The sequence below is a fragment of the Hypanus sabinus genome, chromosome 12, assembly GCF_030144855.1.
Source record: "Hypanus sabinus isolate sHypSab1 chromosome 12, sHypSab1.hap1, whole genome shotgun sequence".
Taxonomy (NCBI): domain Eukaryota; kingdom Metazoa; phylum Chordata; class Chondrichthyes; order Myliobatiformes; family Dasyatidae; genus Hypanus; species Hypanus sabinus.
The window spans coordinates 4,738,978-4,751,424 of record NC_082717.1 but is presented as its reverse complement, the minus strand read 5'-3'; the positions used below and the strand labels follow the sequence as shown (position 1 = coordinate 4,751,424).

General features: G+C 43.3%; 2 protein-coding genes across 2 annotated transcripts in view; one reads left to right on the top strand and one right to left on the bottom strand.

Moving 5' to 3' along the window:
• Window positions 1-7,173, bottom strand: part of LOC132402580 (uncharacterized) — a 41,215-nt gene extending 34,042 nt beyond the window's left edge. The window contains exon 1 of the mRNA XM_059985475.1: window positions 7,043-7,173. The gene's annotated coding sequence lies outside the window, so the exon portion shown is untranslated. The remainder of the gene's footprint in view (window positions 1-7,042) is intronic.
• LOC132402579 (L-gulonolactone oxidase-like) overlaps window positions 5,066-12,447 on the top strand; it is a 54,702-nt gene continuing 47,320 nt past the window's right edge. The window contains exons 1-2 of the mRNA XM_059985470.1: window positions 5,066-5,165; window positions 11,170-11,294. Of these exons, the coding sequence (XP_059841453.1) occupies window positions 11,250-11,294 (45 nt within the window). The 5' untranslated portion in view covers window positions 5,066-5,165; window positions 11,170-11,249. The remainder of the gene's footprint in view (window positions 5,166-11,169; window positions 11,295-12,447) is intronic.

Here is a 12,447-nt window from a genome sequence, read left to right as displayed (position 1 = left end):
TTTCATAAGAACTTAATAAGAAGTAGGATCAGGAGTCGGCCATCTGGCCCATCGAGCCTGCTCCGCCATTCAATAAGATCATGGCTGATCTGGCCATGGACTCAACTCTAACTACCTGCCTTTTCCCCAAAACCCTCAATTCTCCTGCTTCACAAAAATCTATCTAACCTTAACTTAAATATATTTACTGAGGTAGCCTCCACTGCTTCATTGGGCAGGGAATTCCATAGATTCTCTGGGAAAAGCAATTCCTCCTAATCTCTGTCCTAAATCTACTCCCCTGAATCTTGAGGCTATGTCCCCTAGTTCTAATCTCACCCACCAATGGAAACAACTTTCCTGCCTCTACCTTATCTATCTCTTTCATAATTTTATATGTTTCTACAAGATCTCTCATTCTTCAGAATTCCAGTGAGTACAGTCCCAGGCGACTCAATCTCTCCTCATAATCTAACCCCTCGTCTCAGGAATCAACCTCGTGAACCTCCTCTGCACTGCCTCCAAAGCCAGTATATTCTTCCTCAAGTAAGGAGACCAGAACTGCACACAGTACTGCAGGTGCAGCCTCACCAGTGCCCTGTACAGTTTCAGCTTAACCTCCCTGTTCTTAAATTCAATCTCTCTAGCAAGGAAGGATATCTTCCCATTGCCTTCTTGATAGCCTGCTGCACCTATAAATCAAGCTTTTGTGATTCATGCACAAGCACTCCTAAGTCCCTCTGCAGTGCAGCATGCTGCAATTTTTTACCTTTTAAAAAAAATCTGATTTTTCCTTCCAAATAGGATGACCTTGCATTTACCAACATTGTACTCCATCTGCCAGACCCTTGCCCATTCACTTAATCTATCTATATCTCTCTGCATTCTTTCTGTATCTCTGCACAATTTGCTTTTCCACTCCATTAAGAATTATCAGCAAATTTAGATACACAACACTCAGTCCCCTCTTCCAGATTATTAATGTATATCGTGAACAGTTGTGGGCTCAGCACCAACCCCTGTACCACTCCGCTCACCACTGATTGCCAACGAGAGTAACACCCATGTATCCCTACTCTCTGCTTTCTATTAGTTAACCAATCCTCTACCCATGATAATCCATCACCCCAAATCTATGTATCTTTATCTTCTGGATAAGTCGTTTATGCAGCACCTTATCAAACACCAAGAGTAAAGAAACAATTCCAAGTGAGGTTGGAGGCAACATTGGATGCACATCTAATCTGGCAGAGTTCGCAAGATGTAACTCCCTGCAAAGTGAAGCCCAACATCATGAATGACGGTGATGCTTCAGTACTAGATGAGCTCAACTCCTTTTACGCTCGCTTTGAAAGAGAGAATAAAGCTACAGCCATGAGGATCCCTGCAGCACTCAGTGACCCTGTCTGTCTCAAAGACTGATGTCAGCCTGTCTTTCAGGAGGGTAAAACTTCACAAAGTGGCTGCTCAAAGGGAAGTACCTGGTAAGCCTCTGAAAAGTTGTGCCAACCAACAGGTCAGAGACATTTTCAATCCCTCACTGCTACAGTCTGAAGTTCCCACCTGCTTCAAAGGGGAAACAATTAGACCAATGCCCAAGAGAGCAGGGTGAGCTCTCTTCACGACTATCATCCTGTAGCACTCACATCTACAGTGATGAAGTCCTTTGAAAGGTTGGTCATGGCTAGAATCAACTGCTACCTCAGCAAGGAACTGGTCCCACTGCAATTTACTTGTTGCCACAATAGGTCTACGGTGGACATGATCTCAATGACTCCTCACGGTGTTAAATCACCTGGGCAATACAAACATCAATCTCAGGATAATGTTCATTGACTGTAACTCAGCATTTAACACCACCGTTCCTACAGTCCTGATCGAAAAGCTGCAGAACCTGGGCCTCTGTACCTCTCTCTGAAATTGAATCCTCAACTTCCATACCAGAAGACCACAATCTGTGAGGATTGCTAATAACATCTCCACCTTGCTGACAGTCAAGACTAGATTCTTCATTACTGTTGCTGTAAAATTTTAGTTTCACCAGTCAGGGTTGTTAGCCCTGAACCTGGAGGACTGGTGGAGCACTCTTAGTCTGTCCTCTACCCTTTGATTTGTTTGGCATGGGTACCCCTACAAAGCACCAAAGCATAAAGCCCTGATTTCAGTCAACTTAGCTCTCCAAATCATTGAAGTATGCAAGCCTCCAAATCATGACAAAGCTTTTGTTCTCTTTGAGGTGAGGTCAGACTAACTGGCTTACTATCTCCTTTCCTTTGTGTCTCTCCCTCTCTGCAAAGCTTCAGTCAGAGAAAGCAAAGGAAAGAAAAACTCTAGGTTATCTTTTTCCTTCCCTTCTTTATATCCGCTCAGCTCAGCTAGGACATCAGAGATGCCAGGCCGGATAGTGGAGTGCTCCTCTTGCGGGATGTGGAAGGTAGGGAGACATCCAGTGTCCCTGGTGGCTACAACTGTGAAAACCCTTTGGCAGGACTTTGGGTTTTGGCCCGAAATGTTGACTGTACTCTTTTTCTTAGTTTCTGCCTTGCCTGGTGAGTTCCTCCAGCATCTTCCGTGTGTTTTTCAGATTTCCAGCACCTGCAGATTTTCTGCTGTTTGAGCTTCTCACCACATCCTTTGATGCCGTGACCAATCAGAGAATGATCAATTTTCCCCCTTAACTATACTTGGCCTCCACCGCAGTCTGTGGCAGAGCATTCCACAGATTTACTATTCTCTGGCTAAAGAAACTTCCTCCTTATCTCTGTTCTAAAGGGTTGCCCCTCAATTTTGAGAATGTGCCCTCCAGTTCTGGATACCCCAAACCATAGGAAGCATCCTCTCCACATCCACCCTATCGAGTCCATTCAATATTCAATGAGATCTCCCTGCATTCTTCTAAATCTCAATCAGTACAAGCCTAAAGCTGCCAAATGCTCCTCATATGTTAACCCCTTCATTCTCAGAATCATCCTGTGAACCTCTCCAATTATGACACATCCTTTCTGAGATATGGGGCCCAAAACAGTTAACAAGTGTCTTATAAAGGCTCAGCATTTTCTCCTTGCTTTTCTATTCTATTCCCCTTGAAATAAATGCCAACATTGCAGTTGCTTTCTTTACCACAGACGCAACCTGTAAATTAACCTTCTGGGAGTCTTGCACAAGGACTCCTAAGTCCCTCTGCATCTAATCTTTGAACTTTCTCCCCATATAGATGATAGTCTGCATTCTTGTTCCTTTTACCAAAATGCATAATCATACATTTTCCAACACTGTATTCAATCTGCCACTTTTTTGCCCATTCTTCCAATTTGTCTAAGTCCTGCTATATTTGTATTGCTTCCTCAGCACTACCCACCCCTTCAGCAATTTTTGTATCATCCACAAAACTTTGCCACAAAGCCATCAATTCCATTATCCAGATCAATGACAAACAATGTGAAAAGTAGCGGTCCCAATACTGACACCTGAGGAACACCACTAGTCACTGGCAGCCAACCAGAAACCCTTTTATTCCCACTCACTGCCTCCTGCCTGTCAGCCATTCTGTTATTGATGCCAGTATCTTCCCTGTAGTGCCATCAAATTTGATCTTGTAAGCAGCCTCATATATAACACCTTATCAAATGTCTTCTGAACATCCAGGTAAAGGACATCCACTGCCTCTCTTTAGTCCACACTGCTTATTACTTCCTTGAAGAACTCTAACAAATCTGTCAGGTGAGATCCCCAGTCACAGAAACCATGCTGTTTGACTTATTTTATCATTAGTCTCCAAGAACCTTGAAACTTGATCTTAAATAATAGCATCCAACATTTTCCCAACCACTGAGGTCAGGCTAACTGGTCTATAATTTCCTTTCTTTTGCCTTCCTCCCTTCTTAAAGAGTGAAGCAACACTTACAATCTACCAGTCCTCTGGCACCGAGCCAGAATCAAGTGATTCTTGAAAGATCATGACCAATGCATCTGTTATCTCTTCAGCAAGCTCTCTCAGGACACTGGGATGTAGCCCATCTGGTGCAGGTGACTTATACATCTTAGCACCTTTGAGTTTGCTTCACACTTGTCCCTTTGTAATAGCAAAGACATTCTCTCCTGATCCCTGACATTCACGGTCACTGGTACACTGCTGTGTCTTCCATGGTGAAGACAGATGCAAAGCACCCATTAAGTTCATCTGCCATTTCTTTGTTCCCCATTACTCCCTTACCAGCATCATTTTCCAGTGGTCCAATATCAACTTTTGCCTCCCTTTTATTCTTTATATAACTGAAAAAAAATTGGTATCCTGTTTTATATTAATGGCTAGTCTGCCTTCATATTTAATCTTTTCCCTTCTTTTAGCATTTAGTTGCCTTTTGTTGGATTTTAAAAGCTTCCCAATCATCCAACTTCCCATTCACTTTTGCCACCTCACATACCCTTTCCTTGGCTTTTATGCAGTCCTTAACTTCCTTTGTCAGCCACGGTTGCCTACCCTTGCCATTTGAGAAGTTCTTCCTCTGTGGGACATATCTATCCTGCGCTTTGTGACTACTCCCAGAAACGTCAGCCACCTCTGCTCTGCTGTCATTCCCACCAGTATCCCCTTCCAATCTTTCTGGGCAAACTCCTCTTTCATGCCTCTGTAATTCCCTTTATTCTACTGTGATACTGATACATGTGAGTTATGCAGCTCCCTCTCGGATGGCTGTTTTCCATTTTCTATGTAGGTCACATATTGAGAACAGAGCAGGTTTAATCAGTGACTTGGTTTGTTGGAGATGTCCATATCTTCTACCTCAATTGATTCCAAAGTTGAAAGAAAGCAAAGCTTAATTATTTATCCTGTAAGGTCATTGGGCAAAGAACATTAACCAGCTGGTTAAGGGGCCACTTATCCTTTGCAAGGAGTCTTCTGTGCTTCTCCTCCCCAGTATCCATCTCCTCACCCTATTCACTAATACCACCCCTCCCCAATCTCAGTGCAGTCTTCACTCCCCAGGGTGTTGGGAATAGCTGGATACAGATAGACCACTGTAGTTACATTGTCCATCGACAACGGCCCACCGGTTGATTTCCATCCAGAGGAGAGGTCCAGGAACCAGACCCACAGTTGTGCCCACTCCACCTCAATCTCAACACATTGACGCAATCACGAAGAGGACACCAGTGGCTACGCTTCAGGAGTTTGAGGAGATTTGGTAGGTTACCAAATTTGGACAGATGACCAGGGAAACCATTCTAAATAGTTGCATTGTCGTCTGGTGTGAAGTGAGGGAGGGGGAGGGGGAACTGCACCGGACTGGAAAAAGCTGCTGAAAATTATAAACACAGCCAGCTCCAACAGGAGAACTAGCCTCCCAGGGTCGAGGGGACCTTCAAGCAATAATGCCTCAAAAAGGCAGCATCCTATTACCTAGGGTGCTCTCTTCTTATTGCTATGATCAGGGAGGAGGTACAGGAGCCTGAAGACACACAGCGCTTTCCCCGTCACCATCTGATTTCTGAACGCACAATGAACCCATGTACATTGTCTCACTACTTCTGCTCTTTTTGCATCACTTATTTATAATTTTATGTATCTATACATTTATTACTGTAATTTTTGGTAATTTTTATGTAGTGTGTTGTACTGATGCTGCAAAACAACAAATTTCATAACTTGTGTCAGTGATATTAAACCTGATTCTGATTCAAGCTCTGATTTTCCCCGGGTTGGGTGGCTGGGCACTGTGACTTTCAAAAAGGACAGACTAGTCCTGAATAATACTCCTCTCTCCATAAAGTTCCATAGAATAGCCTTCACTCTGTGAACCGATAGGGGCTGTTCTGCCAGTCTCACTGGGTGGGTGGGGTTCCTCTCTCTGTGACCTTGCTTGCTTCTCCCTCCTGAAGTGAAGTCAGGGACGGAGAAGGGCCTAACTCATCTGTGCTGACCAACATGTCTACCTAAGTTAGTCCCATTGGCCGATATCACTCTAAACTCTTTCTATCCATGTACCTGTCTAAATGTCTTTTATAATTTGTAATTGTACCCACTCCAACTGTAATGAGCTCTTCAGGCCTGCGTGGAACACCGAATAACATTGGGCACTAAGGCTTTTAGAGCCATAGTTGGTTAGCTGCTGTTTAACGCGAGTTGTTAATCGTTTAGAGTTCATTTTGTCCTTCCTGAGGAACTTCCTCGTTGCAATGCCGTCTCCTGTTGCTATCTGTTTAAGCTTGTTAAGTTTATTTTGATCGGCTGGGGGATTCTGTGTTACTTGTATGACTTGGGCAGATGTTCGACGAGCACCGATCATGGGGTCCCAGTTTTGCGAGTGTTTCTTCTCGCGGTGTTGCTCAGCTGGAATGGTTCTGAATAAATTCTGGTTGCTGGCTCTACATCAGAGTCAGCCTTTCCTCTGCATTTGGGTTCTGCTATTGCCAGTGCACATCATGACATACCTTCTACCCTCTGTCTGAAAAACCTACCTCTCAAGATCCCTCTGAATCATTTCAGCTCTCACTTTAAACCCTCTAGTTCAACTCCAGTCCCCTCGGGTAAAGATAATGACCATCAAACTCATGATTTATTAACCTCTATAAGGTCACCTCTCAACCTCCTTCATTCCAGGGAATAGCAGGTCTTGCCTTATACTGTAGCTAAGTATCTCCAGTCCTGATTCAAAGATCTATCTTCCACACAGACAGCCACAAAACAAAGTAAACTATGGAACCCATTAGAAGAGAAACTTCAAATGCCCCATGCACAAAAAAAATCATGCAAACAGCAACAAGAGAAAGCAAAAAACATAGAATTTAAAACACAAAATTGAAAGAGTCTGTATTTAGTTCATCTCAGTGTTTGTTTCTTCAGGCTGGCCCAAATCAAAATTGCTCAAAGTTACAGGGAAAAGCAATGATCACGCAGAACCCTGAAACATGTCACAATATGAATTACAGAGTTCAATCCATAATTTGTGTAGATTAAACCTTGCCCAAGACCCAGAACTCCAGCATCATCCTCTGATAGCAACAGAGGGGGGCGGGGGGGGGGGTGAGAGAGAGAGACACACACACACACACACACACTTACTTCAGGGCTCTAGTCGAGTCACAGAGTCGGTCTTGGGCCTCTGCGCTGCTTCCAGGCTTTGTGGCTACAAGGCCTCACGCTTCACTCAAAACATCCTCAGAAAGAGCAAAGCACCAGATCGCTCAATCGACCTGAAAAACACACCACCAAAATGTACATCACAGGCTCAAACAGTACCAGAACCATATTTGGAAGAAAAAAGATGTAAAAGAGTCATGAAGTTATAGAGAAATACAGCTCAGGAAATAGGCCTTTTGGCCCATCTAGTCCATACCAAAAACCATTTAAACTGCCTACACCCAACCATAGTCCGCCATATCTCTACTAATGAACCTAATATCTCCTTTGAACTTATCCCTCTCACTTTAAATGCATTTCCTCTACTACTAGACATTTCAATCCTGGGAAAACAATATAGTCTGTCTACTCTATCTATGCCTCTCATAATCTTATACACCTCTGTCAGGTCTCCCCTCATTCTCTGCTACTCCAGAGAAAACAACCCACATTTGTCAAACCTCTTGAGCAGCACATGCCCCTAAGGTGAACCTCTTCTTCACCCTCATCCTCCCTGTACTGGGCACCAGAACTGAATGCAATACTCCAGGCGTAGCCCAATCAGAGGTTTCTGAAGCTACAAGGAAACCTGGAACAAGAGACTCTGGAAATGCTGGAAACTCAGAATAACACACAGAAAATGCTGAAGGAACTCAGTAGGTCAGGCAGCATCTGTGGAAATGAATAAACACAAGAGGTTCTGCAGATACTAAAAACACAGAGCCATTCACACAAAATGCTGGAGGAACTCAGTAGGTCAGGCAGCATCTGTGGAAATGAATAAACACAAGAGGTTCTGCAGATACTGAAAACACAGAGCCACACACAGAAAATGCTGGAGGAACTCAGCAGGTCAGACAGCATCTGTGGAACAGAAGATACTGAAAAGGGGTGTCAGTCTGAAATGTTGAATTTACCATACATGCTGCCTGGAGTGCTGAGTTCCTCCAGTATTTTGTGTTGTTGCTTGCTCATGGCTGTTTGCACTGTTGTCCTGTAAATTGTTGGCTGCTGTTGTGTTGTCTGTTAAGGTAATGTCCTGCATTTTATTCTTGGCACCGAACCACAATCAATTCTAGCTTGTGTCACACACTGGCATTAAAGTGATTCTGATTCTGACCCTCTCTCTTTGGACAGCAGATGGAAGGGAGGTATTCTGCCTGTGCTTATGGCTGGTTAAAGTGTCCGAGGTGATTCAGGGAAAACATGGCTTGGTAGTTATACAATAACCCTCTGATAGAGTTACTGCAGTTATATAGTAACTCTCACTTTAATTCCCCTTCTGTTTGTTGTTACACAATAAGAGCAATTCTGAGTTAACTTGGTGCCAAAAGGGAACCAGGACCCCAGGCACCTGCAGGGAGAGATTACAGGTGTGGATTACATGATGGAGTGGAGTGGAGTGAGTGTGTGTGTAAAAGTGGGGGTGTACATGGGGACTGAGGGTGTGCTTTTCTCATTGTGAATGTGCATCACAACTGAATTGGCATCACAGTTGATTCACTGTCTGTGAGCCAGATCTCACCCCAGATTGCGGCAGGACCCAGACATATCAGCAAAGTTCCGAGGAGGAATCAAGGACTGCTTAAAGCAACTCTCTCACTTCTTGCCCGTACCCACAGTTTCTTCATTCTCCAGTCCTGACTGCATTCACCCTAACATGCTCTCACCATTTTATACACGTCTATAAGATAACTGCTTAATTTCCTACACTCTAAGGAATAAAGTTCTAAACTGCCCAACCTTCCTCCATAATACAGTCCCACAAGTTCTGGCAGCATCCTTGAAGATGTCCACTGCACTCTTTCCCATTTAGTGACATGTTCCCTATTGTAGGGGAACCAAAATTAAACGCAACAATCCAGTGTGCCCTCACCATGCCAGGCTGCAGTGACTCAGACTTCCTGGCACCCAGGTACTGGCTTGTTCCTCACACTGGTCATCTATGCCTTCGTCTGGATTCAGCCCTCTGTTTAGTGAGCTGGGCAACACACCAGCTGCCAGCACAACCCTCATTTGATTTGGTGCAAATGATACATTTCACTGTATCTTTCAATGCTTAGATGTATGAATAACAAATTAAACTAAACTGTGTGTGTGTGTGTGTGTGTGTGTGTGTGTGTGTGTGTGTGTGTGTGTGTGTGTGTGTGTGTGTGTGTGTGTGTGTATGTGCAATTAAGACCACAGGACCATAAGATATAAGAGTAAATGGGCAAATTAGGCCATTCAACCCATTGTGTCTGCTTTACCATTCCATCACGGTTGATCATTTACCCTCTCAACCTCATTCTCCTGCCTTCTCCCTGTAACCTTTGTATCTAACTCATCAAGAATCTAGCAATCTCCACTTTAAATATACCCAATGATTTGGATTCTAGGGTCATCTGTGGAAATGAATTCTACAGATTCACCACACTCTAGCTAAAGAAACTCCTTCTCATCACTGTTCTAAAGGGACATTTTTCTGGTCAGAGCCTTCCCATGATTTGAAACATCCTTTCCACATCCACCCTATCAATCCCTTTCAATATTCTTATTTTTCTAAACTCCAGTGAGTAAATGGCGTATTTCACTGTAAGTTTCGGTGGCCATTTGACAAATAAAGCTGCTCTTTAATCTTTAAAACAGTTGTTATTGTGTCTGGCTCACCCACTTCTTCAGACATCTAATTTCACATAGATACCACCCTTGGTGTACAAAATTAATCCTGAACTTTCAATAAAATCTTTCCCCTCTCACCTTAAACCTCTGTCCTCTGGTTCATGATTCCCCAACCCTGGGACACAAACTGAGTGCATTCACTATATCTACCCCCCTCATTATTTTATACATCTCCATAAGGGCACCTGTCAGTCTCCTATGCTCTAAAGAATAAAGTCCGAGTCTGTTCAAACTCTCCATACCCTCAAGTCGTGGCAACATCATTGTAAATCTTTTCTGCGCTCTTTCCAGTTTCATCACTTCTTTCCTGTTTCAGGGCGACCGAAGTGGAATGCAATACTCCAAATGCATCCTGTACAATCACTACAGACCTTCTAGCTTCTAGCTCAATGCCGTGTCTTATGAAGGCTAGTACACCAAAAGACTTCTTCATCACACATCACACTTTCGATTAACCATGTATTTGTACACCAAGATCCCTCTGTTCTTCTCCAGACCATTCTCTATGAAGGCCCTAAATGGATTTGAATTTGCAAAATGCAGCATTTCATAAATCCAAAATTAACTCCATTTGCCATTCCTCAGCCCATTTCACCAGCTGATACAAATCTTCCTGTAATTTTTTAATAATATTCTTCACTGTCCACTATATCAACTGCTTTAGCTTCATCAGCAAACTTACTAAAAAACAAGCACAAAATGCTGGAGGTGGTCAGCAGATCAGCAGCATGTATTGAAATGAATTTCACTTACTAAACAAGCTCTCAGAATCAGGTTTACCATTGCTGATATATGTCATAAAATTTGTCGCTTTGCAGCAGGAGTGCAGTGCAAGACATACAGTACAGTACCTTGCAATACATAAAAATCTATACATTACAATACATAAAATACTATACATTACAATAAGAAATATAAAGATCAATATATATATTGCAAAAATAGAACAAAGTAGTGAGATTGTGTTCATGGATTCATTGTCCATTCAGAAATCTGATGGGGGAGAGGAAGAAGCTGTTCCTAAACATTGAGTGTGAGTCTAGGGCTGCTGTACCTCCTTGCTGTTGGTAGTAATGAGAAAAGCGCTGCTCTCAGAAGGTGTGTGTCTTTAGTAATAAATGCCACCTTCTCGAGACACCACCTTTTGAAGATGTCATCAATGGTGGGGAGGGTTGTACCCATGATGAAGATGGTTGAGCCTACAGCCCTGTATTCTCATCCAAATTGTTGCTACAGATGACAAGATCAGAGCTTTAAGACAGACTTACATGCGTGACAGGGCTCAACTACCCATCCTGCTCAAACATGCTCAGCCTTCACTTCTTTAAAACTGGTTATCAAATTCGAGACAAAATCCCAGTACTGGATTAAGCAGACTAGTTAATCATTACCCCCATTATCACCAACAGGAATTTCAGTCACATACCTCTTGCACGTATATCTCATACACATCACGGACTGTGCATCACTGTTTGTCTCTCTCCTTCCTATGACGGACGTGATCTCTGCTCTCACAGCACCTTCATTAATCATGGTAAGTGCTCAAGAACTTGTGTGGCGGAGGGTGAGACTTAATGCATATGGCAGTGAAGAGTGGGTTAATGCAACCATTGGTCTGGGTGAACCAAGTTCCAAGGTTCTGGAAGGAACAGGAGAACTTGGGGTCAACTCCCTCCGGCAGAGGCATTTGTGATGGGACAGTGTAGACTAGAGAGGGAGCTTCACTCTGTGTCTGTTCCTGGGGGTGAGTGTTGGAACGATGTAGAAAGGGTACTTAATTTTGTCCGGGAAATGTGCAACCGGACAGCATCACTTTTCTTACCACATACAAGAGAAAATCGGCAGATGCTGGAAATCCAAGCAACACATACAAAACACTGGGGGGGCTCAGCAGAACAGACAGAGTCAATGGAGAAGAGTGCAGTTGCTGCGTCGGTCTTCGGCCCTTCGACAGGACCTGTTTTCAATAGCATTTTGTGTGTCACTTTTCTTAGTTGAGATTTTTCTACTTTGATACCCAGTTTTGAGTTTTGAATTATTTTATTCTCCGTGAATACTGAGTCTGATTAGTTCTAACTGAACAAGCTTCAGTGCATTGGGATTGCTTTCTGTATCGCTCAGATGCACTGGTGAATACTGCCCCAGATTTCTATAACCTTAGCAGAGGAAACATTTGTGAAATGAACTTGAGCAAGCGGCCACCCAAGGAGCTCCCTGTCATTTAATCACATCTCTGAAGATGGATCAGGTGCCAAGTGTGATTTATAAACTGAGAAAAAAAACACTTCCAGTTTCTGATCTTTCATTTCCTGCACAGACTCTCAGAAGCACTCATCATTCTGTCCAGTAAATGGAGCACATTGCTCTTACTGCTGGGACTGGATCCAAGAACGCAGTCCCAAGAAGCACTCTTCAGCTGAAGCTCATTACATCTCCAAAAGTTTAGAAATGCTGATAAGGATACCTTTTGCTTTCCCCTGTTAACATCTTCCCTTATAGCAGAATTGGAATCAGGGTTTATTGTCATTGACATAAGTGATGAAATTTGTTGTTTTGTTGTAGCAGTACAGTGCAATACGTAAGTGGTATGCGTGTATTTTGTTCATACTGAGACACCGTAGAGATTAGGCACTTCCAGCCCTTCAAACTGCACCACCCAGCAAACCTTGATTTAACTCTAGTGTAAT